The sequence below is a fragment of the Panthera onca genome, chromosome A1 (assembly GCF_046562875.1).
Source record: "Panthera onca isolate mPanOnc1 chromosome A1, mPanOnc1 haplotype 2, whole genome shotgun sequence".
Lineage (NCBI taxonomy): Eukaryota > Metazoa > Chordata > Mammalia > Carnivora > Felidae > Panthera > Panthera onca.
The window spans coordinates 42,802,307-42,828,249 of NC_138339.1; the positions used below are offsets into that span (position 1 = coordinate 42,802,307).

General features: G+C 55.2%; 1 protein-coding gene across 1 annotated transcript; it reads left to right on the top strand.

The window, feature by feature from the left end:
- Nucleotides 1-8,150: 8,150 nt before the first annotated feature.
- CDX1 (caudal type homeobox 1) lies at nucleotides 8,151-24,984 on the top strand. Its single transcript, XM_060634689.3, has 3 exons — nucleotides 8,151-8,723; nucleotides 22,984-23,129; nucleotides 23,663-24,984. The coding sequence occupies exons 1-3, from the start codon at nucleotides 8,279-8,281 to the stop codon at nucleotides 23,861-23,863; spliced, it is 792 nt and encodes a 263-aa protein (XP_060490672.1). The 5' UTR covers nucleotides 8,151-8,278; the 3' UTR covers nucleotides 23,864-24,984.
- The last annotated feature ends 959 nt before the right edge of the window (nucleotides 24,985-25,943 follow it).

Here is a 25,943-nt window from a genome sequence, read left to right on the forward strand (position 1 = left end):
CGCACAGAGGGAGAAGAGTTCTCAGATGAGTCCTAAGCCATAGTGTGCAGGCCGTGAGAGACTCCGAAGAGAGGGGCCTGGCCTAGCTTGATAGCACTGGGGCCCTAGGGGATGAGAGGGGGACTCCAAAGACCACAGGGTCAGGCCTACACTGGGATTTCTTATGCCTGGAGACCCTACGAGTCCTTACAACTCTGAGCTTTGACTTGGCCACTCACCTCCAAAGCCTTGGCTTCTCTGCTGGGACCAGACAGTTTTGGGGGGGTGGGGTTCGGGGAGCAAAGAGGCATTTCAACCCCTAATTCCGCCCCCCCCCAACAAGTCTGGGAATGAGGAGACCCAGATATGGACTTGATTTGTGGCCTTGGAGAGATACCTTTGCCTCTCTGAGCCTCAGTTTCCCCATTTGTACATAACGGGGTTGAACTCCTTGTGCTGGAAGGCGGTTGGGATGCTCTGTTTACAAGTGTCTTAGGTTGGACTCTGGCTAGGGAGAGGAGGCTGGTGGGCCCCAGAGCAAGGGGACAGCTGGGGGCCAGAGATGCAACACAGAGGGGAGGGGGTGGCTGGTGGTGGCTCCCCCGGGAAGCTGGCGGCGGCCGGTTTCCGGCCAGCCCAGCCGTCCGGCTGGCCCATCTGGAATCATTTAGCCCCTACCACCATTAACCCTTGGCAGGCACCAGGGCTGCTGTGCCTCCTCTCAGCTGAGATGGGGCTGGGGGACCAGAGCCACACGGAACACCACAGGGCACTCCCCAAGGGCTGGACCATTGAGGCAGAAGAGTCATGATTGACAGGGCAGGCTCTAGAGCCAGAGACAGAACTGGGTTCAGACCTCAGCTTCTGCAATTCCCAGCTGCGCAATCTTGAGCCAGTTGTTTAAACTCCTGAGCCTCAGTTTCTTCCTCTGGCAAATAGAGCTCATTTGAGGAATGATTTGAAAGACTGTTGCAATTTGTAATGCACTTAAAGGACTCAGTACAGCGTCTGGAAGTGTTAAGGAAATATTGAGTTTCCCTCGTTCCAGCTGCAGCCCATCACTGTGTGCTCCTGAGCCGAGCCGGTCCTTCTCTGGGCCTCAGTTTCCCCTGTGTGCTCTGAAGGGGTGGGCAGTGGGCAGTACCTTTGAGCAGTGTAGCACTTTCAAGCTGGGGTAGTCAGCACAGCCCCCCGGCCCCACCAGGGACAAGACCGGCCATGAATAGTCTCCCAGCTGCCCAGATGCTGGGAGCCCCGTCTAGCCTGGGACAACACTGATGTGGAAAGGCTGGGCCCACAGTGGGCAGGCAGAGCATGGAGTGAGGGGAATCCTGCCTCAGGTGAAGTGAGCAGGATACAGAGGGAGAAGGAAGCTCTGGGTCTGGGGCTCAGCACTTCTCCCCCCTCCACTGCACAGGGTCACGCTCAAGGATTAAGAGCCTGAGCTCTGACACTGGAAGGTCCAACCCAGCTCTACCACTTGCTAGCTGTGTGACCCTGGGCAAATTAAATTACCCAAGCTCTCTGAGCCTCAGTGTTTTCGGCTGTAAAATGGGGATACATGTGCCTACCTCGCAGAGTCGTTGAGGGGCCTGCATGAGTGCCGCACCAGGTGTCTATGCAAGGACTAGAGCAGAGCGAGAAAGCCCCACTAAAGGTAACGATTCTCCGGCGTCTCTTCCGGGAGCCGCCGTCGCAGAAGTCCATCACCAGGGCCGCAGGGCAGCCCATCCAAATGCTCATTTTACAGCCCAGATGACTGAGGCCAGGGCTGGAAAGTTGACTGAGCAAGGCTTTGTAATGCATAAGACCAGGACGGGAAGGGATGCTTTTTGTCTAGATTCAGGCCCAAGCTCTTCCCTGAAGGAGGGAACCAGGCTGAACTGAACCCCCCTCCCCAGACCCCCACCCACGCTTGTCAGAGCCGGAAGCCACAGCTCTCAGTGGGGCAGGGGGAGGAGGGGCCCGGAAAGGGCGCCTGAGTGGGAGAATTCCCAGTAGGCCAGCTCAGCACTCACTCAGGCAGGGCCAGCAGCCACCGCATCTGGCTCTCCCACGCTCCCAGCGCTGCCCCCCTCCCAGGCTCCCCAGGCCCAGGGTGAGGAAGCAGCACACACAGCACAGGCATCGGCACAGTCATCTTGGATGTCAGGGCCTGAAGTGTCCTAAGAGTGCATCCATAGTACAGGCATGGACACCGAGGTCCAGAGAGTGGAGAAGACTTGCCCGAGGTTAGCTGAGAGAGAAAGGTCCTGGAACGCGGGACTCCTGACCCCCAGCTCGGTGTCCTTCCACTCTGCATGCACTGAGCAGGTAGATCCTGGTACCTGCAGCTGGGGAGCCAGAATCGGGGTACATTGGGAAAGGCCTCTTCCCCTCCTGGACACTCGACATAGTGGCTGGCTGGTTGGGCAGAAGAACCAAGTGGGGGACTTTGGGCCACACTCCCACCCTAGATTCCTCGGGAATGATTTGAAAGACTGTCGCAATCTGTGATGCACTTAAAGGACTCAATACACTGTGTGCTGCCCTCACTGGGCCAGACTATAGCCACCAAAGCCTGACAGGGTCCCTGGAGATAGGGCTTTGGGACCCTGCCTACCTCGCTCGGCCTCTCCCAGGCTCCAGCTGACCTCAGTCTCAGTGCCCCAGAAATCAAGAGTGTGCCCTGGCACACACAGATGGTTTGAGGATCGTCAGAACAACAGGGCCCTCAGAGGACACATATGTCCCCCTCACTGGACACACTGGGTCCCAGAGAAGGCCGAAACCTGCAGGAGGGCACATAGCAAGAACCGGGCAGAGTCTGACCCCCAGGCTCTGCTGTCCCTCTTACCATTTATCCATACAGTAGAAATTAATTGAGCACCTACTATGGGCCCCACCCTCATAGGGCTCACAAGCAAACACCAAGGAAACCACAAATCAGTGATATCATATTGTGATCAGTGTGATGAAAAAGATGAAGAATAAGGGTGGGGGCTTTTGTCTAGGCAGATTAAGGCTTCTCTGGGAAAGAAATACTTCAACTGAAGCCTGAGGTTAAGAGGCCACACACACCACAAGAGTGGGAACAGTGTTCTAGGTAGAGGGAACAGCATATGCAAAAACTTGGAAGCCAAAAAGAACTTGGTGTGTTTGAACAGAAAGAAAAGAATGGTTGAGACACAGAGGGGACATGGCGGGGTAGAGCCTGGAGAGGAAGCCAGCGGCCAGGCCTCAGGGTCTTGTGGGTTTTGTCTTGAGGTCAGGAGGGCCAGTGCACGATTTTAAACAGGGACTGATAAGATCAGGTCACTGTAGTGCACTGTGAAGGATGGGCTAACAAAGGCGACAGCAGGGGGCTAGTATGGAGGCTGTTGGAGTTGACTATGGACTGGCTGCCCTCCCTCCGGCACTGAATCGTAAATAGAGACTGTGGGAATGCACCCTATAGGGAGTTAGGACTTGTGGGCCCCAGTCCATGCTTAACCACTGACTCACGGAGTGACCTTCCTTTCCTTCCCTGGCTGCTGTATCTCCTTTGAACAAAGGGTCCGATGCGCTGCCCCTTCAGATGATTCTGCCCCTAGGCCTTAGGTTCTAGCATCCTTTCTGCTCCCTAAGTGGCGATGTACTGGAGGGCTGCCTTCCTTCCCCACAGGGAGCAGGAGGAGAATCAGGGAGTCTGGCAGGGAGGTCAAGTTGGAGACCAGGCAGCCTGTGAGCCTTCCGGTAGTACCCCGCAGTGCCAGCAGGTGACGCCCCAGCCTCTGGAGGACGAGAGGAAAGGTGCGGGAGGGGGAGGTGGGGAGAGGGGTGCAGAAGGAAAAGACGTGTCGCAGGAGCCCCAGCACCCACCCGTGAGCCTCACATCTGCCCCCTGGAGGTGGGCAGGGCAGGAACGGCCATCCCTGCTTTCACCTCAGAAATAGCTCAGGCTGGGTGGCTCGGTTGGTTCAGCGTCCAGCTTCTGCTCAGGTCATGATCTGAGGTTCAAGCCCCGCAGCAGGCTCTCTGCTGTCAGCACAGAGCCTGCTTCGGGTTCTCTGTCTCCCTCTCTCTCTGCCCCTCCCCTGCTTGCTCTCTCTCTCTCTCTCTCTCTCTCTCTCTCAAAAATAAAGTAAACATTTAAAAAAGAAAGAAAGAAATAGCTCAGAGAGAGCTCCTCACCTAAGGTCACAGAGTGAGTCAAGGCCCTTGGGCTGCAGTCTGGGTAAGTCGAAAGCCAGCCCACCAGCCTCTCTTAAGCAATCCACTTCCAACCGAAAGCTCAGCCCAGAACCTTTCCTCTTCCAAGGCCATAAACCTGTTTAGAAACCGAGTTATCACCAAGATCTTTATGAGGCCATGTCTCTGCGCCCCACCCCTGGAGGCTGTGGTCAGGTATGTGAGAGTAGCCCAGAGGGAAGAGGGGCCACGGGGAGCCAGAGGCAAGGAAGGGTCCAATAAACAGCTGCTCCCAGAGATAAGGGGCTATCAGAGGAAGAGGCTGTGACGCGGTGGACGGGGGCTTCTCCGCACAGTCACAGTACCGTGCTGGACCACCGTCTGAGACAACCAGTTCCCAGTGGGCAGATGGGGACACTGAGGCCCAGGGAGGCAGGTGCTCAAGGTCACATGGCGAGTCGGAGGCTAAGGTGGGGCGGGACCTGCCATTTCAGATTCCCCGCCTGGGACTTTTGAACAAGGTTACAGTGTTCTCAGGAGGGGGAAGCAGGATTCACATCAGGGCTGGTCTCGGGTCTCTGGTTGGAGGGGTCCATCTAAAGGTGAGGGTAACGGGAGAACTGAGGCTTTTTTGCATGAGCCAGAGGAGGAAGAGGAAGCAGATATTTGTATAAGCAAAACCCCGGGGTTTAAGAGAGAGACGCACACAGCGCACGACCTTCCCAGGCTGGAGAGGAAAGAAAAACTTCCAGAGAGGCCACCGACCTGCTATGTGGCCTCCGGGGAGTGACTTCACTTCTCTGAGCTCCAGCTGCTTCATCTGCAAGGTGGGGGTAACAAGACCCTGCCTCACCCTACCTGAAATAATACATGCAAATGACTTGGCCTCCTGCCTGGCACTGAGTGAAGGAGCGCGTTGGCTCTGTAAGGGTCTACCATGGTCAGCATGCAGCGAAGTCTATGTTGTCCCTGCTCTCCTACTCTATTGGAGGGGGTGGTGCTTGGAGGATCAGCAGGGCTGGGCCGAGGACCCCTCGGGCACTCTGGGTGGGCAGCGAGAAAGGCCAGTGGGGTCTGGAGACCCAGCTTCCGGGCCCAGCCCCGTGCCTGTGTGACCTTGCCTAGATACCTGGACCTCTCTGTGCTTCCTTATCCAGGAAATGGGGCCAGCCTGCTTTGCCCCGCCCTTCCCAACACCCAGGGTTCAGGAAAGAGCAGGCCCAGGGAAAGGTGGAAACAGAGGCCTACCCCCAGGATGTGTCTGTGGAGTAGGAGGCCTACCCCAGCCTCCACCCTGGGAGAGGACAACCCTGAGGGGATCACGAAGCTGGTGGGATGACTCCCCCAGGCCTCAGGGCTCCCTGGTCTTGATCTCTCCCGGATCAGGAAATAGGCCCCACTCTGCCCAAAAGGCCCTCATCTCTCAGCCACCGCCCAAGTCCTAGGCACCATCTTCGTCATTTCTGGACCCCTGCCCGGCTTCCCCGCTGCTCTTACCAAGATGTAATTTCACCTTTATCTGTGATTATTTGATTCATACATGCTTCTTCCCACCCCCCCCCCCCAACCAGACTATAAAACCCCAAGGGCAGGGCCTCACTACCATAATACATATTTGTCAAATGAATGAACACACGAGCAAATGAATTCCTGTATCTATTCCCGAGCTCTGATTTAGCATATTGTTGGAATTAGAGGGCACCCAGAAAGTACCAACCTTCCTGTCCCCCAGGATAGGCATGCTTTCTGCAGCGTCCGTGACCAGAGACCTCCAGCAGTCACTTGCATACCTCCTGTGATAATGAGCTCACTCTCTATTTCCTGACAGCCCATTTCATAATGGATGGCCCTTCAGAGGGCACTCTATTATGGATGGGTTGAAACCTATGTCTGTCTATGCCTACAGCTTTCTCTCTCAGGTCCCAGGTCTGTCCTGCACGGCTCCCCAAACTCAGAACCTCAAGTCCCATTCCAGATTTTCTCCTCCTGCTGAGCAATTCCGGTTTTGTCAACTCAGAGAGGAGAACCCTGTCTTTTTGGGCCTCTTCTCCCTTCTTTGTATACTTGTCAATTTTTTACTGACCGCTTGAAACAGTCAGAATTTCACCAACACGCCCCCTTCCTGACCTGGGAAAGGGAGCCTTTCCCGCAGAGGCAACCATGGGCTCATTCCATGTCAGTGACAGGCAGCTCCTTTTTCCCACCAGCTTTCATTTTGTTGCATAAACTTGGGCATGGCCCCTTTCCTTGCTGGGCCTCACTGCTGCCACCTGCACAATGGAAAGTTCCTCTGATCAGGAAGGGGACCTCCGTGCTTCCTGTCCCCGATTCTGTTATAGTACCCATTGGAACCCCAGATGGACAAGATTCTGACCAGCGCCAGCTTCAATGGGTGGGTCACCTGTATAGTCACCTAAGGCCCAGTGTTTAGAAGGGCCCCATGGGTGGTTAAATCCTCTCTGTCGCCATCTTGCAATTCTGAATAATTTTTGAACAAGGGACCTCACGTTGTCATTTTGCACTGGACCCTGTAAATTATATTCAGATCCTGACATCTGTCTGGATCTAGCCTTGAAATGATGCTGACCTGCGCTGGCAAACTAATGCAGTGACCCAAGGGAGGGACAGGTTGATAAGACCCTGATTCTGTCCACCTTTTGGGGGCCACACGTCTCTGCACAGGTAGGGTGTCCCCAGGAAATGTTGGAGGATCAAACACCATCAGGGACTTCTGTGCAGCTCGTTGGCACCGAACCCCACCCCCCGTGGAAAGGGAACCCGTCTCCCCAAGACTTCCTGACCCAGGGCCTTGTCCTTCATGAATCCTTCCCCAGATCTCTCAGCCTTGCTGCCCGTTCCGGGCTCCTCAGCTGTTTTACACACTCCCTCTTGGGTAGCTGTGAAATGTTTACCAGTCTTTCTTTAATAGGGGGAGGGACACGCATGAAGCGTTTAAAATACCAATGGGCCCCAGCTCTATAAGTGAACCAAAGCTTTTAGACCTTGATCACACAGGCCAACTGTTAAAAAAATCAACTGGAGAATTTTGCATCCAGACTGAGTGTTAGATAAGACTCAAGAATTTGTGTTAATTTTGTTAGATGTGTCTAATGGCATATTATGTAAGAAAGTGTCCATGCGTTTTAGAGATGCATGAGGAAGTATGTAGGGGTGAAATGACACGGTGTTTGAAGTTTGTTTTTAAAATACTCTGGCAAAAAGAGGGGAGTCGATAAAATAACTTACAAAAACTTGATAATGGTTGAAGCTGAGTGATGGGGATATAGTGGCTCATTACAAATTCCACTTGTGTGTATGTTTGAAACTTCTTAGTAAAATAAAGGGGGCGGGGGAGGGAAGCGCCTGCTGAGAGAATTGTGAAAAATTCCCTAGAATGTCCTCTTAAAGATGCTCCTCTTTAAGAACTTTCTCTGGAGAGTCAACTCAGGAAAACTCCCCGATTGTATGCAGACTCCTGTATGTGCATATGTGCATTTTCCCGGAAAAACCTCCACAGCTTGCTTCGGAGGCTCAGAGGGGTCGTGACCCCTCCCCCCCCCCCAACATTAAGGACCCGCTACCTTACAGAGGGAACCCTGTTTGAAGTCAGGTTGCCCCCTCACCTCAGGCTGTTCACTGCGGAGTGCGCCACAGGCCCGATGTGGCTGTGTGACGTTGGCCTGGGGTTCCCCCCGCCGGCCCCTCGGATCCCTTTTCTCCACCTGTAAGATGGGGTCACGGGCGGTCCACGCGGCCCAGGGAGAAGGAAGTGTTCGGGCCGCCAGGCCGTCGGCCCCGCAGGAGCCCCACACCTAGCGATGCCTCGACGCTCGCCCGGGACTCGTCCTCCGCGCCCCCGCCCCCTCCAGGCCCCAGCCCGTCCACCTCCCGCTTGGGGCAGCAATTTGTCTCCTTTTGAACCCCCCGCCCCCGACGGGTTTCCCCCTTTGATTCGCGGCGCGGAGGCTCCCCCCCGCTTTGAAATGCAAACCCGCCCGGGCTGGGGCCGCGGGCGCCCGGAGCTATAAAAGGCCTGGGTGGGGCGGGCGCGGCGGCAGGGCCCGCGAGTTCAGGTGAACAGTCTGCTCGTCGGGGCGGCCGGCAGCGGCGGCTCCAGGGCCCAGCATGCGCGCGGGGCCCCGCGGCCACCATGTACGTGGGCTATGTGCTGGACAAGGATTCTCCGGTCTACCCCGGCCCCGCCAGGCCCGCGAGCCTCGGCCTGGGCCCGCAAGCCTACGGCCCCCCGCCCGCGCCCCCTGGGCCCTCGCAGTACCCCGACTTCACCGGCTACTCTCACGTGGAGCCGGCCCCCGCACCCTCTGCGGCCTGGAGCGCGCCCTTCTCTGCGCCCAAGGACGACTGGGCCGCCGCCTATGGCCCAGGCCCTGCGGCCCCCGCCGCCAGCCCAGCCCCGCTGGCATTCGGGCCCCCTCCGGACTTTAGCCCGGTGCCCGCGCCCCCTGGGCCTGGCCCAAGCCTCCTGGCGCAGCCCCTCGGCGGCCCGGGCGCACCGTCCTCGCCCGGAGCGCAAAGGCGGACGCCCTACGAGTGGATGCGGCGCAGCGTGGCGGCGGGAGGCGGCTGTGGCAGCGGTAAGGACCCCTCCTTTGCCCTGAGCCTTTGGAAGGTTCCCCTGGGCACCGGCAGGTGCTGGGGCCAGGCCCAGTTCCCCCCTGTCTCACCCTTGCCGTGGCCCCGCGTGGGTCCCCCCTTTGGGCCTCCCTGACCTCTCTGGTCGGGGGGTGCTGTTCTCTCAGCTTCCCCCTTCAGAATCCCAGCCTGCCTGAGCCTTAGCTTAGGAAGCACAACCTGTCCTTCTGTATGGATAGGGAAACGGAGACCCTTAGAAGTGAAGAAACTCGCCCTGTGGTTGCCTGGCAAGGCTGGAACTAGAACGCGGGTCCCCAGGTTTATGCCAGGGCTCTGTCAGCAACACTGGCCCTGGTGGTCATCCGTTTCTTCCACTCCCTATCCCAGCCCCAAGAGGAAGCTGCACACCATACCCAGAAGGGGCGGTGCACTGATTGTGTGAACACGGGCGGATCACTTTCCTTTCCAGGTCTCAGTGCCCCCATCAGTACAGTGGAGAAAGTGGCGGGTCATATCCTTTGGACTGAAAAAGAGCCCTCTTCGGTTGAATTGGTGTGGGGGTCCATACCTTGCCATCCCAGGGCCCTCCCTGAACTCTTGACCCTGGGGGAGGGGAAAGCAGGAGCAGTTGGGAAGGTGGCTACTGTTTGGCTCCTGAGACAGTGAACCTCCTGCCCCCAGGCAGGCCTCTCTGATCCACCCTCTTCAAAGGCAGAGGAGGGGGCAGGACAAAGGGCCAGCTTTAATGAGGGGCGGCCTGACCTCCTTTATAGGTCCCCCCTTTGTCATGTAACAGGCTGCCCCTTGGCTCAGTAGTGACTCCTGTTGGCCGGAAAGTGAACACGATACCCCATTGTCCCGACTGTGTCCGGCCTGTCCTGACAAAGGCCACCTGGCCTTAGGGGCGGGAAGTTGGCCTGCCCACCCTTTGATGTCCGACCCCTCCCCCCTTCCTCCAGCTGGGAGGGAGCCTGGGACTTCCCCCACCTCCTCTCTCTCTTCACCCCCATGTCCCTACACACATACTCCTCACTCGCTGGGGCAGATGCTGGGGAGGTCTGGCTATAATTGTAGCACCTTCTTGGGAGGCCCAGGGACACAGAAGCTCCTATCAGCCTCCAGAGGCCTCAGAGGACGGGGGTGGATGCCCCAGCTCTGCCATTCATTTGTGTGACCTTGGCTAAATACTAACAGCTAACATTTATGGAACACTTACTAACGGACCAGGCACTGCCTAAGACCTTGCGTGCATTAACCCATTTAATTCTTACAACATTATTGAAGGTACTGTCATCATCCCCATTTTTACGATGAAAAATCTACAACCTAGAGGGGTTAAACCCTTATGCAAGGACGTATAACCAGTAAATGGTGGGGCTGGGACTTGAACCCTGGCCAATTGACCACCAGGCCTGTGTTCTAATCCTCTAAACAATAGCTTCTCTTAAATTAGTCATCTTTTCTGGGTCTCAGTTTTACCATCTGTGACATGATAGGGAAGGGTCTTGTACCTTTGTTTGATTTTAAAGGGGCCCTTTAGAAAAATCTGGTGGAAAATACAAATCTTCCCCCTAGAAAAAAAGTGTTGCCTAATTCAGCAGATAATCCAAGGGATTCTAGAAGCTCCAAAATGATTTCTCCGTTGACCCTGGTTGAGAACCCTGCATTAGATTGAATGAGAGGAGGTGTCTGGGGCCACTGACTCCCGGTTTTGTGTCCGTTCCCTGGAGAAATAAGCCTGCTTTTCCTGCTTCTCTATTCTAGTTGTTGCTTCCTCCTGATCAGGCAGCTTTGGAGATGGATGGTGAGGTGGCAGCTGGGAGAGGTCCAGATGGAGGAGGAGTTCCTCAGGAGCAAGGACCTGGAGAGGGTGCGCCAGTGGGGGTCAGAGGACAGGTGGGAGGCCTGGAGGAACTTTCAGGCTGTGTGATGTCAGGCAAATCGCCGTTCCTCTCTGGGCATAGGATCTTCAAGGGAACGGACCCCAGCCTCTGGTCTCAACCAGTCATTTGAAAACTGTTGTCCCTAGGCAGATAGGAGGCCCAGCTGTCAGTCTGCCCAAAGGCAAAACACCTTTCCCCTTTTACTCCCAGAAAGTAGAAAGAGAGGGCCAAGGGAGGTTTGCAGGCTCCCAAGGAGAGTGGCTGCCCCAGAAGCCAGGTTAGACTTATTCTGCTGAGGACACAGGCTCGCCAGCTTTCTAGAAGCTAGAAGCTGCTGCCTGTCTGCCCAGGGACATGTGACCAGTGTTCCTGAGATGGGGCAAGATTGGAATGGGGTTACAGACCTATCCTGAGAGAGAGGCCAAGCACCCCCCCCCCCCACTTACTGTGGCCTCAGTTTCTCCTTCTGAGCCATGAAGACCCCGGGGCTCTGGCGTGCTGCCTGTGTAATGCTGCTCTCTAGGATGGCAAAGGGAAGGTCAGCACCTGCCAGCACACCACGCCCCCCCCCCCCCCGCCCGCAACAAATGTTGCTGGCCACCTGGTCCTCTTGCCAGCCCCTTCTCTCCTGCACCTGAGCTTCTAGCACTCTAGAACATTTGAACCGGACAGTTGGGAGACCAAACAGGCAGGTGGGGAACTGAAGCCCAGGGACGGCAAACAATGTACTTGTTTCGCACCAGTGGAGGCTGAGCTGGGATAGATGTTGGGGGAGTCTGTTACAATTTCTCCGATGGTTTCCCGTTGGAAAATCTAGACTCCCTGAAGTCCACCAGACTTTAGAGCATCAGCACCTGGCCCCCGCCTGCCTCCCCAGCCTCGCCCCAGGCTACTTACTCTCTCCTTGGCCACCAAGCTCTAGACACTCCAGCCTTCTTTTACTTTCCCAGATGTGCCATGACCTGCCGCAGGTCTTGTGCGTGTGCTGTTCCCTCTTCCTGAAAACTCCTTGGCCCTAACTCTTGGCAGGCCTAGCTCCTTCTCACCCTTTAGGTCTTAGCTTGATGGTCATCTCCTCAGAGAGGTCCTCCATGATTTCCCAGGGAAGGCTCCCCCTATACACACACTGATAATCTTCACCATGTTTCATTCAGAGCACTAACCCTGCTATCAGTTTACCCACTTATGTGTGTGTGTGTGTGTGTGTGTGTGTGTGTGTGTGTGTGTATTGTCTGTTTCCCCACCCACCAAGGTAAATGCCCATGAGGTCCAGAGCCACGTCCATTTGGCCCATCACTACATTCCACATGCCATCTCAGTGCATGGCATTTAGTAGGGGCTCGATACATTTTGTTGAATGGATGAACAGGACAAGTGTGAGGAACAGTAAGACAGCTCTGAGAGAAGAGGGGGGGAGATGAGATCTGGGCTTTGACATGTTTCTGAGGTCCCAGCCCTGGAGATGGGCCCATGACTGTCCAGCTGATAGAGCTCTTGCCTGTGATGGAAGCCTGGTTGCTCCCCCTCTCCCTCCTGGGACGGTTACTGCGGCCTCAGCCGAGGAGGTGGCTGAGATGAGACTGGGACTACCACCTTGGCTTTACCCTGAGGGACAGTGAGAACTGGAGAGAGGAGGGAGAGGCTGTTGGGCTCCATCCCATAATCAAAATATTAACCAATTCTGAGTGATTGCTGTCACTTGACTGGGACCAGGATAGGACAGGACTATAAGGGGTCCTATTTTGTGGTCTTCCTTGTTGGCGTATAAATACCAGCTTTGTCATTAAGAGGGTTATACATCACCCTCTGTCAAAGGCTCAGCATCTATTCCTTGGGAATCGACAATACTTCGCAGGTTAGTGGCCTTTGGGGTGGTTGATGTCCCACACAGGCCAGGGAGATGCTCACGGGGATGATGAAGCTGTTGCAGCAGGGTTTAGGTCTTGGGCCAGCCCCTTCAGATTTCAGACAGAGAAACTGAGGCCCGGCGAGGGGATGAAACTTCCTCTCCCCACCACAATCCAGATCCCCTCTGTTGGCCCGTTGCCACAGCCACCAGCCTGGCCTCTCACCTTCACCCTCTCTCTGATACCCCAGCTGTCCTCACAACCATTACCAGATGTACCTTTTCAAGGCACATCGCCTGATCCAGAGCATTCCGTGGCTCTCCACTGCCTTTGGAATGCCCGTCTCGTTGTATGTCATTTCATTGCTTTCAAATCCAGCCCCATTTCTGTGGCATTCAGAGCCCTCTTGAGAGGGCTGTTGAAGACACTCTCTCACTAGTTTGTCTAGATACAGAAATGCTTACTGGGGGTGGCTTACGGCTGCGTTTGGGAGCCTCAGGCCTGGGACTGCATTTCTGTTAGAAGCTGCCGAGCCTCAGGCAAGTTAACTTGGATCGTCTCTCTGAACCTCAGTTTCTTCCACTATAACATTAGGATAATAATAGGATTGTACCTTGAAGCAATGGGGCCCACTGAGCCCAGCCCCTCTGCTTGGCACACAGTAGGTACTTAGTATATCAGTGCCTATGACTGTCTCTGCCTGTCCTTAGCAGGTGCATGGAAACACACACCTCACACTCCCTGCCTCTCCAGTCCGGGTCCCTCAACCTAAATTACCCACCCTTCCTTCCTACATCTTCACTAGTTCAAACGCTGTGCCTTCGCTGCCACGGCCACCTCCTCTAGAAAGTCCTCCTTGGTTTCCTCCCCTCCAAGCACTACGTCAGGCCCTTGTTTTCACAGCATTTACCACTGTCTTCTTTACCCCTTCCATCTCCCTCAAGGACCTGTCAGAGTCAGCCCCGTCCTTCTCACCATGCCTTCCCGGGGGCAGGAGCTCGTGGCAAAGCCGAGAACTATGGCATTGGTTGAGTCCTCCCTGTGCACTAGGCAGCGTGCCAAGAACTTTGCACGGGTTTTCTCACTTAAGCTTCGTAAGGACCTTAAGAGGTGCGAGGATCTATTATTAGCCTCATTTTACAGATAAAGTTAATGAGGCTCAGAGAGGGTAAGGTACCTGCTCGAGCTCACATAGCTAGGATGCAAACGGCACGGGCTTCAAACCCAGACTCCACGGCCTAGGGAGTATCTATCAAAGAAAGCAACCCACTCAGCAACCCCAGACCCCTGCCCATGTGCGTCCCAGCCCGGGGGGGGGGGGGGGGGGGTGGAAAGGAGGCTGGTCAGGGAGGAGCTGGAAGACGCAGATGGGGGGAGGGTGGGCACAGCAGGGGCCAGGCTGTTTAAAACTGGTTCTCTAGGCAGAAGCTGGATTTGACACCTCGTCTCTCAGATGTAGCTGGAAAGGGGAATGACCCAGTTAGAAGGTGGCAGAAGGCTTTTTTTGGTTGGGTGTCCCCCCCCCCCCCCCCCCCCCCCCGCTTTGGCAGATATTGCTGCCGAGAGCTCAGGGAATCATTCTGAAGGTCTAAAACAGCTTTGTTAGCAGTAGGGTCTGGCTGGTCAGGAGGAAGTTATCTTCGTGCGCTGGCCCTCCGGTTTCTGTTCTGGAGCTCCTGGGATTTGGAAACAACGTTTGCGTCTGGAGTCAACGTGGGTTAACTTGTTGAACCCTCCCCATGCCACACTTCAGCCCTCAAGCTTGTAGGGGTGCACAGGGAGGGGGCAGACATTAGTGGAAGCCAAGATTGACCCTTCAAGTTCAACACCTTCCCGTGACTTCCCGTTGCTCTTGAAACCAAATTCAAACCCCTCACCCCAGGGCTCAGAGCTCTGCTGGTCTCTCCAGCCTCACCATGTGCCTCTCCCATTCGTTCATTTATTCGTTCAGGTAGGCAGACTGGGGACTCTGGCCAGGAAGGCAGACTGGGGGCTCTCGGGAGCTGGCATTATCTGCCCCTTGCTCTGCTACTCTCTGCCACAGGGCCTTTGCACATGCTGTTCTCTCTTCCTGGCACATTCCTCTCATCTTTGATATAGAAACCTCCTCAGCCTTCAGGTCTTGATTGAAATGTCACCTCCTCCAGGAGACCCCCCCAAAATAATTAAAGGAGGTCCCCCCCCCACCCTCCACCCCTGCAACTTATTCCGGCTCTCAGCTCTATGCTTACTTTCCTTCATGCTAATCCCAGTTTGTAATTATTTTGTTTGTTTGTTTTTAATCTGCCCCCCTCCCATGAAAGAGGGGAAGGAATGGTTTAACAAATCAATCCTGATCATCTACCATAGTAATAACGACATCAACTAGTACCTAGTAAGTACTCAGCACATGCTTAGCATTTCCTCAAATGCGGGTATTTCTGACCCCAGAACTGCACATTTCTGCATTAGATTAGTGGCTTTGACTAAGGCTCTGGGAGCAGGGGAGCTGGACAGAAGGACTGAGGTTGAGCTGACCAGCTGGTGGGCTGGCTGTGCGGGCCTGACGTGCCTCTTGGGCTTTTGGCCTGAGTATCTGGAGGGTGGTAGCCATTTACCGAGATGAAGGAGGCCAAGGAGCAGATTTGTGTTGCATATTCAGCAAAGACTCATCAGGTACTCACTGTGTGTCAGGCACCATTGTGGGGCTGTGGGAGCAAGACGGCATCATCCCTACCCTCGCGGAGCGGACCGGGGGAGCAAGGCGCTGAGGGGAGGGGGCTTGCAAAGGTCACCCCGTGATCCAGGAAAGGGCTGGAGCCTAGAGCCCCTCGCTGCATCGCACCCAGAATGTGTGACCTCAGGACGCAGGCCTGCAGACAGTTGGGCAGGAAGTTGACTTCCAGGGTGACCCTGGTAGGGCAAGGCTGAAAGGGGCACCGGGAAACAGCCCAGAGAGGCCTCAAGCTGTTCAGGCCTGGGGGAAGACGCGGAGGGACACAGTCGCTGTTTGCCAGTCGTGGAAGGGCTGTTCTGGGTCAAGGGCCCCCCCTTATTTTTTGGCGCCCCTGTGGAAAAACCGAGGGAAAATACAAGTAGGTGGTGGATGTAAAGAACAGGCTGCTTTGCAGATATACAAGCACACTCCGCTTAGGATGTGACACAGCTGTGGGCATCTGGCCCGAGGGAGGGTTTTGGTCTAGGAGGGCCGTCCAGTTGAACTTTCTGTGATCGCGGAAGTGCTGGGTATCTCTTCTGTCCAGTCTGCTAACTAGCCACTAGTTAGTTAATTCATGTCCTCAGTTTACAGGTGTATTCCTGGCATCCAGAGAGGTTCGGTGACTTGCCTGGGCTCATGTCGCTGGCCTCTGGCCAGGCTGGGGTGGAACAGACAGGTCTCCCCGACCCTGAACTTTTCTGTCTTCCTCACTGCCTCCCTCAGCCAGGCCAGGCCGTGTGCCTCCACGGAGAAGACATGGCAGGGGACGATGCCAGGGTGGCCTGGGAGGAGAGGGTGCAGTGCCAGCTGAGTGCTGTGGCTGGGAAGGAGGGCGACAGTGGGGAGGAGAAGCTGGCCTAAGGCTGCAGGACCTCCCCATGCCCCTCCCCCCGGCCATGCCAGCCTCACCCCTGCTCCAGAGCTTGAATGAGGAACCGTGATGGAGCAGCCTGGGCCTGGCCACACAGCCGGAACAAGGACCCAATCAGGGCGCAGTAGACACCCTCAGGGCCCAGGAAGGGACATCCATTCATCATGAAACCGGCCAGGTCAGGGCTGCCACAGCAGAGGTCCCACCCCTGCTGGCGGGATGGAGAATCAAGCCCAAGCCGAACATCCATACGCAGCGGCCGGGCCGGATCTCCCCGCTCGCAGGCCAGTGTGTTCCTTGCCCTGCAGCTCCCCATCGGGCCGCATTCCTCTGTCTCCCTAGGGACCCTTCCCGCATCCGCTTCCACAAATAGCTCAGCTGTCCTTGACATCCCCTTAGCTCTTTGCCCTTTACAAACTGCTTTCCCGTCCAAAGCCCGAAGAAGTTCAGTCACTTGTCAAGTCCTTCGGCCTGGGCCCAAGCCCTTAGAGGAGGGCTCAGAGCTGCAGAGAACTTCAGAATCTACAGGCCCTCAGCGCTGATCTTCTGATGCACGGGAGAAACTGAGGCCTGGAGAGGAGAAGGGGCTTATTCAAGACCACACAGATGGCACAGAATTGGGGCCAGGAAACACTGACTTCAGCTAGTGGTGCAGAATAGCGTCCGTGGGCTGCCAGAGACGGCAGGGAGAGCAGGATGCCGTGGATCAGGGCTGGAGTATTTTTAACAGGCCTACCTGCGTACATGTGCGCATACTGCGTGTGTGTTTGTGTGTTGGGGGGGATTGTGATGCACAGTCAGGATGGGGCTGGACCACACAGGGAGGGGGCATGGAGGGTTGAGGCTGGGTCGGTGTTCCAGGCCCTGAGGGCCGGAACTGGCAGTGGCTTCCCCAGGGCCACAAACCTAGCAGGAAGAGGACAAAGGAAGTGCTGACCCGGGGGCCATTCGATTTTCCTGGAGCCACCCACCCCGCCCTGGGGACAGAGGCTGAACTCTGTCCTCGCCTGGCCCAGGCTGGGTGGGAAGGCCCCACCGCAGGCCGCTGTGGCTCCTGTCCCCTATCCTCCAGCTGGGCAGGCCCGGTATCTAGGCTCTCAGACAGGGAAATCGGTCTTAGAATTCTTTCGGCAAAAATAACAAACACAACCAGAGAATCAACAAACATTGGGAGCCTCATGTTTCCAAGTTGGAGAGGACCTTATAAATAAACAGTCTCATCCAGCACATCCCCCATTGCCCAGATCCATTTCCAGCCTTTCTGCTACAGGGCTTATCGTGCCACTGTTGGAAATCAGCACGGTCTGCCCATCCTTGCGCACCTACTAAGTGCCAGGTAGTGCGCTAGGCGTCCTCCATTTATGTCAAGTGATCCGCTGTGCCCCCCGGTGGTTGGAGATAATTATGGGAGTCCTCACCCTGTGTGAGAGGTTCTAGTGCTCTTTCTGAGGCTCGACAGACCTGGGTTGAAATCCCACCTGCCAGATGTGTGGACCTCTCTGAGCCCCAGTTTGCTTATCTGTAAGTAGGGATCACAGTTGCCCGGTTTCATAAATTGTTGAGAGATGTGTGCGTGTCCACACGTGGACGTGTTGGCCATTATTAGAATGTTAGTTGCCTGCATTGTATAGATACAGAATATGATGCTCAGAAAGCTGAGGTGACTGGTCCTAGATCACCCAGCCAGTGAGAAGCTGTACTGCACAATCCCAGAGGTCTGCTTGCTCAGACCACCTCATGCCTGGGACACCTGAGAGCTCGTCACACATCAAATCCCTGAGTCCCATTTTAGCCCCACTGAATCTGAATTTCTGGCTTAGAATCTGTGCTTTTAAAGAGCTTCCCAGGACCTCCAGTGTGCATGCTTTCGGAGATGGGGACTTTGCTACCTCCACAGCCGCCCAGTGCACACGGATGGGCCATTCCTCGTGTCCCAAAGCCTGAGCAAAGAGAAAGCCTCTCATTTGGGTGAGTTATCCGAGGATCTTCCCTGGTGTGCTCACCACTGAAGAGCTGGAGGGGGCTCCCCACCCCTCCTCCCACCCACTCGCACTGGCATCTGGCCCGGAGGGTTATTCATTAGGTGGCTGGGAGCGGCTGGCCTCCGTCAGACACCTGTTGCAGGAGCCCGGACTTCCCTCTCAGCCCCAGCATCCCAGGGGCCTGTAAATCATTCATCCCAGGGCCCTCTCCCTGCCTGCTGCTCTCACACACCTCCCTGCCCCCTCCTTCCTGGGCTCCTGGGTGGCGCAGGTGCTCATAGGAGGGGGAAGGGAGGGTGGCTTGGGGCAGTCAAGAGTTCTGGCCTAGAGCTGGGACTGGAGCCCAGGGCTCCTGACTGTCATTAAAAATACAAATTCATATCGCACATGGTAAAAAAAAAAAGAGAGAGAGAGAGAGAAAGAGAAAAGAGAAAGGAAGGAGGGAAGGAAGGAAGGAAGGAAGGAAAGGAAGGAAGGAAGGGAAGGAGGAAGGAAAATAACAAATGAGGGGAGCCTGGGTGGCTCAGTCAGTTAAGCGTCCAACTTCAGCTCAGGTCATGGTCTTGTGGTTCGTGGGTTCGGGCCCCATTCCGGGCTCTGTGCTGACAGCTCAGAGCCTAGAACCTGCTTCAGATTCTGTGTTTCCCTCTCTCTCTCTGCCCCTCCCCCACTCGTTTTCTTTCTCTCCCTCTCTCTCTCTCTCTCTCTCTCTCTCCCTTTCTCAAAAATAAACATAAGAGAGAGAGGAAGGAAGGAAATAAAGGAGAGACAGGAAGGAAATAAAGGAAAGAAAGAAAGAAAAAGAAAGAAAAAGAAGGAAGGAAGGGATGGAGGGAAAGAAAGAGAAAGAAAGAAAAAAGAAAGAAGAGAAAGAAGGAAGGAAGAGAAGAAAGAAAGAAGAAAGAAAAAGAAAGAAGGAAAGAAAGGAAAGAAGGAAAGAAAAGAAAGGAAAAGGGAAAGAGAATCCTCTCAAAGACTCTTACATTCTCACCTTCCTGAGGCCCCACAGCTTCTAGCTCCCTCTCCAGAGGCAACCCTGTTATTGGCTTGTATATTCTTTTAGAAAGAATTCTATGGGTACACATACATGTGTGAGTGTGTATGTATGTGTGTGTGTCTCCCCATTTTTATACAAAAAAAAACAGTAATATGCCATTCACGCTATTTTGTCTTTTTTTTTCCTCAACATATCTTAGAAATCACTCCATATTAGTATGTAGGGACCTTTATAGTTTCTTTCTTTCTTTTTTTTTTTCTCACCATTTTATTTATTTTTGAGAGACAGAGAGAGACAGAGCATGAGCAGGGGAGGAGCAGAGAGAGAGGGAAACACAGAACTCGAAGCAGGCTCCAGGCTCTAAGCTGTCAGCACAGAGCCCGACGCGGGGCTCGAACTCACAGACTGCGAGATCACGACCTGAGCCCAAGTCAGACGCTCAGCCACCTGAGCCACCCAGACCCCCCAGTATAGTGTTCCTCTTCGTGGACCTACCGTCTCTTGTTTAGCAACTTCCCTACGTGTAGACGTGTACAGTTTTTAGTCTTGTGCCTTTCAAAACAGCCATAGCTTTGGGCACTTTTTCTGTGAGATCAATTCCAGGAATTGGGATTAATGGGTTGAAGGGTGCGTGTTAAATGAGGCTAGATGGTACCAAGTTGGGCTCCAAGGAGAATGTTCCAGTTATTACTCCGTGGACAGCATATGGGATCTGTTGGTTCCCGGACCACAGTGTGATACCAAATGTTTTGTTCTTCGGCAGAGCCATTTTCTTAGCAGTAAAATGGTGTGCTTTGAGAGCTTCACCAGATAGAGGTTGGCCAGTGGTTCCTGAGCTTACCAGCCCCATCTCCTGGGCCCAGAGAGGAGGCGACAGGGTCTGGGGGCTGGGTCTGCCCTGGCAAGAACAGCAAGAGATAATTACGTGGCTAGAGCCCTATCTCCTATCTGGTACCCCCCTCCTCAAATCTGGGATGAGTCAAGCTACGGTTTGAGTGGCCAGAGCCCAGGGTTTATACCGCTACCAGGCAGGATGGCCCTCGGCAAAGATGCCCCCCTTCTGAGCCCCAGTTTCCCCCCATTACAAAACTGGGTGTGATGGATCCCCACTTGCTCATCAGAAAAAATGGGAAGGAGCCCTGGGTGCCTGAGGAAAAGGGTGTCTTTGTAAGCGCTGCTCGTAATCTCAGGCTGTTTGGGTGGGAAGGGAGCCTTGCAGCCCCACTTCAGGCTGTGAGTGTTCTGGGAATTTTCAAGGGCCCACCCAGCCTGTGGACCATCCAGCCCCAGCCCAGGGCTCTCGGGGGCCTGTCCTCACCATGATCTGGCCCCTCCCTTCCCAGAAGTACAAGTATAGCAGTGGTCTGCTCTTTGAGCGTCTCTTGCCCAGGATTAGGGGGCCTCTTGGGGGGTTCTGTGGACCCTAAGCCTGACGGGGTGGGGAGTTGTGCCAGGAGCAAGGAGTGGGACTCTAGACCAGATGACATGGCCTTGGGCAAGTCCACACTTGCAGGGGGCTTCAGTGACCCCGACTGTACAGGGAGGTTGAACTAGAAGGACTCACGAGGTCTCTATTATTTGGACCTCCAGCAGTTGTATAACCTGCTGGAACCCTTAGTCTCTTCATCCTTAAAATGGGAGGAGACTAAACCGAGCCCTTCTGGCGTTAGCCCAGCGAAGATGCAGAGCTCTGTTGGGCTCTGGGGGTGGTGGCATTAGGCAGAACTGTTTTTGAGTTGGCGTTGAATTTTCTAGGCCAAGGAAGGGCCCATCTGGAGCCAAGGCCTCAGCAGCCACTCCCTTGTCCCTTTCCTGGGCCAGACCTGGCCGAGGGCCGAAGTTGTCCCGTGCTACATCAGGCGGTGGGCTGAGGTCAGTGGATGTGGAAGCGTCCAGTGCGGTTCTGCTGCTCTGGCAGGAAACCCAAGGAAAAAAGCCCAGAAACATCTGCTGTCTCCCATTTTCCGCAAAACCATTTGGCTCTTGGGGAGCCCGGTGGCCGTCCTGCCAAGCTGCGTGGGCTTAGTAGTGGGGCGGGAGCTGGGAGAGGGGTGGGTGGTTAGCACAGGGGTGCTGAGGGACAGGCAAAGCCAGAGCTGTGACCCCGGAGGGGTAAAGGCCAGGCTGTGTGGGGGTAACTGGGTAAGGTGGAGCAGGGTCGATGGTGATTCCAAGACCCGCCATACCCTGGTGGGACACACGTGTGGGCCTGAAAGTGCTTGCGTGTGCCTCCTATTTATAGCCAAGTTCTCAGCTTCTTACGAAGGAAGCTGGTGTTTAGTCAGGCCCCCGCACCAGCCCAGGCCAAGCATGACTCTTAATATTCTCTCCAGACAGACCTCTGATCCCAGCCCCAAAGAGAGCCCTGACATTAACCCCAGTCGGTCCTCAAGTCCAGCTCTTGGCCCCAGGCTGAGCCCTGTAGAGAAGCCAAGCCACATCCTCCTCTCTCCTGGGTTACTGCGGGACTATCTGTGCTTCCCCCATCCTCTTGCCAATCTGTCCTCCATGCAGCAGCCAAAGTCATATTGAAACCTACATCAGACTTCCTGTCTCCTGGGCTCAGAACCCTGCAATGGCTCCCATCCCAGACAGAGTAAAACCCAGAGTCCTTTTCATGGCCTGTAAGGTTCTGGATAGCCTGCCCCTCTGTCCTTGCTCACTGCAGTCTGGCTATGCCAGCCTCCTCACTGTTCCTCACACATGTCAGATGTCAGGCATGTGCCCACCACGGGGCCTTTGCACTTGCTGTTCCCTGCACCTGGAACCCTCTTCCCCAGACACCTGCATGGCTATTTCCTTCGCCTCCTTTAGATCTTTGCTTAAATTCCCCTTCTCAGTAAGACCTTCATGGACGACTCTATTTAAAATCACGTACTCTCTCCTCCCCAAATTCCCAGTCCTCTTTTCCTGCCTTCTTTTTCTCTGGAATACCTATCAACTAACATATCAAATATGTAGTATTAACATATCAAATTATTTTGGTCTAGCTCCCTCCACTAGAACCTAATTTCACTGTGAGAAGGGATTTTTTTTTTTTTTTTTTTTTTTTTAGTTTTGCTTACTGGTATACCCCAGTGGTTGGCCCACAGCAGGAGCTCAGTAAATATTTGTAGCCTGAGCCTGAGTCACTGCTCTGTGCCCGCAGAAGAAGCGGCAGTGTGGATGGCTCTGGGCAGACCAACCCCAGCTTGGGGCTTGGTGTCTAGGGCCAGGGCCTTTTGAGGTACCTGACAGGTCCTCAGGGCCACCAGCTGTCTCAGTGTTTTCTGTTTGGTCTCAGGGCCAGCAGCCACCAGGGGTCTGATGGAAATTGAGGAGCGCCCACCCCAGGACGGTGCGGCAAGCTTCTGCCTCTACCTGTGGTCGCTCTTCCCCACTCTCTTCTCATGCACTGGAAAGAGGGGCAGCTGACTCGTCATTAGTCTCCATCTGGCCTGGCCTGCCAGGTGACCCTCCGTGTCGCTGGTGTGAGTGCCTGTGGTCTCAGGATCCTGAATCAGAACCACCAGGGGGGCTTGCTAAAAATGCAGACTCTATCGCCAGGCTTTCCAGTTCACAGGGTCAGGGATGGCTGGGAAGCTGTGTTTTCCACAAGCTCCCCAAGTGTCCTTTGCGCAGCGGCGTCTGGAAACTGCTGGGTTAGAGCTGGTGGAGCTGGCGATCACAGTAGGGTCAGAGGAGCCGGATTGAAACCCCAGCTCCACCAGCAGCTTGCTGTGTAACCCTGAGTGAGTGGCTTCTCTTCTCTGAGCCTCAGTGCCTCCCCAAATGGGCATGAGAGCAGTGCCTGCCTCTAAGGTTGGGGGTCTCCAAGCCTGACGTTGGGGGAGTAATTGTTACCCCAGGCCTTGGTGTGTGTCCCTCCCCACCTCAAGGTTCTCCCTTGGGGGCCTGGATTTCTCCCTTCACGGGGCCCTGCCTGGGCCTTTTACAGGCCCCACCCACCCCCTCACCACGTCTCCTGGCCCCTCTGCTTCTCAGGTAAGACCCGGACCAAGGACAAGTACCGCGTGGTCTACACCGACCACCAGCGCCTGGAGCTGGAAAAGGAGTTCCACTATAGCCGTTACATCACCATCCGGCGGAAGTCAGAGCTGGCCGCCAATCTGGGGCTCACTGAACGGCAGGTGTGTGGGTACCCCCACCTTAACCACAGGAGCAGTACTGGGAGTCTGGCCTCCAGGCTGTCAGGCAGATTACGGACTCAGTCAAGGGAGAACAGAGAGGTTGAGTCTCTGGCCATAGTCACACAGCATAGCAGAAACCCAAACCCCACTATCCCTGACCCCCAACGGGGGGGATAGGGGATCTGCTTAGCTATAGGCTACAGCAGGCTATGATGATTCCTGTTTAAGTCCCAGGGAGCACAGGGAAGTCTTCCTGGAGGAAGGGTGTTAGAGCATGGCCTTAGAAAATGGGGACAGAGGAGGTTACAGAGAAAGTTGTCTTTAGGGTTGCAGGTTGTAGACGGGGATTCAGCGTATTCAGCGTCCATGAATAGTCTGGGTGGTGGTGCAGGAGGGAGGCCCGAAGCCCCCTGTGGAGAAATAAGAGCCCAGCTATCCTCCCTCTTCCTCTCGCTCTGCCTTTTGGTCTCCTCCCCCGTCCCCCCCCCGCCCCCCCCCCCAACCTAGCCCATCTCTGCTCTCTGATACCACAGGTGAAGATCTGGTTCCAAAACCGGCGGGCAAAGGAGCGCAAAGTGAACAAAAAGAAGCAGCAGCAGCAGCAGCCCCCACCGCCAGCCCACGAAGTGGCCCCCACCGCAGCTGGGCCGTCCCTGGGGGGCCTGGGCCCCAGCTCTGCCAGCCTCTTGGGTGCCTCCTCCCCAATGCCTGTTAAGGAGGAGTATCTGCCATAGCCCCCTGCCCCCACCCTGCGGGCTGGGGGCCTGGGGACTCCGACGCTGGGCATGTGGCTCCCGTTAAGGCCTAGGAGGCTCGGTCTGAGTCCCAGCCCTGCCACTGACCTTCTAGGTAACCTTGGACAAGTTGCCCACCCAGCCCTTGCATCCCCTTGGCCCATCTGTGCAGTGAGCCTATGGGAGAAGGACCTTTCCAGCTCCTGTGTTCTAGGCCTCAGGGGGGTAAAAGAACCCAGGGTAGGAGGTCTCAATCCCCAGAGGGCTAGGTGAGGGGCCATAAGTCCCTAGGTCCCACCTCCCCTTCCATAGGTTCAAGGGTGGGAGGCCCCTGGAGGGAGTGCACTGACTCTGGAGAAAGGGGGCAGAGCTGAGAGAAGATGGAAAGCTTGCAGCCCGGAACCGGAACCGAGGGGGAGGGATGCGGTCAGCTCACACCTGCCTCTTCCTGCAGCCTCCCCTCTGGCTGCCCCCCACCGCAAATTGCCCTGACCCCTGTCCAGGCTGGATGCAAAGCGCAAAGCCCACAAGACGGAACCAGAGCAAGAGGCTCTGATGACCGACCCCTCTGGACCGCAGAGCCATATCCCCCCGCGAGCATTCTCAGTGGGGCCTCTAGATGGGGGGGAGCCAAGGGGGGCCAGAGGGGCAGCGTCCACCTGCCTAGTTTCTGTCACCCCACTAGGCTGTCCCTTAGGGCCCAGGCCCCAGGGAGTCCCCGGGGGACTTCCTCTGGACCAAGCGGCGCTCACAGCTGGGCAAGCGTTGTACATAGAGTGGAATCTCTTGGATGCAGCTTCAAGAATAAATTTTTTTTCTCTTTAAAAAGAAGTATAAAAATCATTGTACACAGCATTAAAGGAAGATGCTGAAGAAGCATAAACCGTCCTCACCCTTCCCTAACAATTGCGCGGTCCCCTCCAGTCTCTGTAGGCCTGTAACAAGGTCACCTTTAAAATGTGTTTGAAAGATCAAAAGAGGACATTGTTAGAGCAAGTCCATGAGACTATGTAAAATTTTAAGTGCATCTTATAAGCAGAATCATCAGACCCAATATATCAGTTTTGTTTTTTTTTTATTACTCAAGTACTTTCAGCTCACATTTTTCTTTCAACAGATGATACTCATTGGGAACCCCCGTGTGCCAGGCCTGGCTGAGCCCACAAAAGTTCCTTGGCCCACAAAAGTTCCCAGTCAGAGCTATGCCCTGGGCATCAAAGGAACAGAGCATCCGGGGAGCCCAGAGTGGGCTCCCAGCTTATAGCAGAAGGTCTGGGAGGCTTCCTGGAGGAGGTGATGTTTGGATTGAGGCCTAAAGGTCTAGTAGGTGCTGTCAGACCAAAAAGAGACCAACATACTCATAAAAAAGAGTACTGACAATGTGAACTTAAAATATAATTTTTTTTTAACTCCTGAGACAAGCTACTGTTCTCAACTCCCTTCCAGGGGCGGGCAGAAGTCTGGGGCCGTCGCTCCTGAGAAGCCTCTGGTGCCAGCTGCCTGCCCCTGTTTACCGTTCTGGGATGTGGCCCAGCCATAAAAAGTGTGTGCAGCCTGCCTGCCTGCCCTTTGCTCCTGGGGCACGTGACAGCAATGCACAAGGTGGATCCAGTCCCCACACAAGCCCCTGGGAGCAGCAGGCACTTCCCCCTCCTCCTGCTGGTGGCCTGGGAGACAGCACAGCTTCCCCGAAGATGGTGGGCATCTAAGGCCTGGGAACAAGGCGGTACCAGGGAAAGGACTATGCTTCCAAGAGCAGAGGAGGAAGGTTGGTGGAAGGTGTGGTTGGCAGCGCGCGGATTCTGACCTTCACAAATATTTGCTGTGTGACCCTGGGGTAACTGCATCTCCTCTCTGGGCCTCATTTAAGAAGTGGCTCAGGTCAAATAAGTTTGGCAAGTCCCTCAGACTCAACCCTTCTGGGGGCGAGAGTGGCACGTAAACACATCAAAGGCTCTGATATGTCCAGCAGCAAAGAAACCCCTTGACTTTTCTTTAATCCAGCATTCTCCATGCTTTGCTACCCGGGAGCCCCCTACCAGCCCCTGCTAGCACCCCAGGGAGCACCACACACTCTGGA

Excerpts from the sequence above, each read along its gene's own strand:
- CDX1 (XM_060634689.3), top strand. The coding sequence starts at position 8,279 with ATGTACGTGGGCTATGTGCTGGACAAGGATTCTCCGGTCTACCCCGGC. Across the intron at positions 8,724-22,983 it reads GGGAGGCGGCTGTGGCAGCG|GTAAGACCCGGACCAAGGAC; the intron begins GTAAGGACCCCT and ends TCTGCTTCTCAG. Across the intron at positions 23,130-23,662 it reads TGGGGCTCACTGAACGGCAG|GTGAAGATCTGGTTCCAAAA; the intron begins GTGTGTGGGTAC and ends CTGATACCACAG.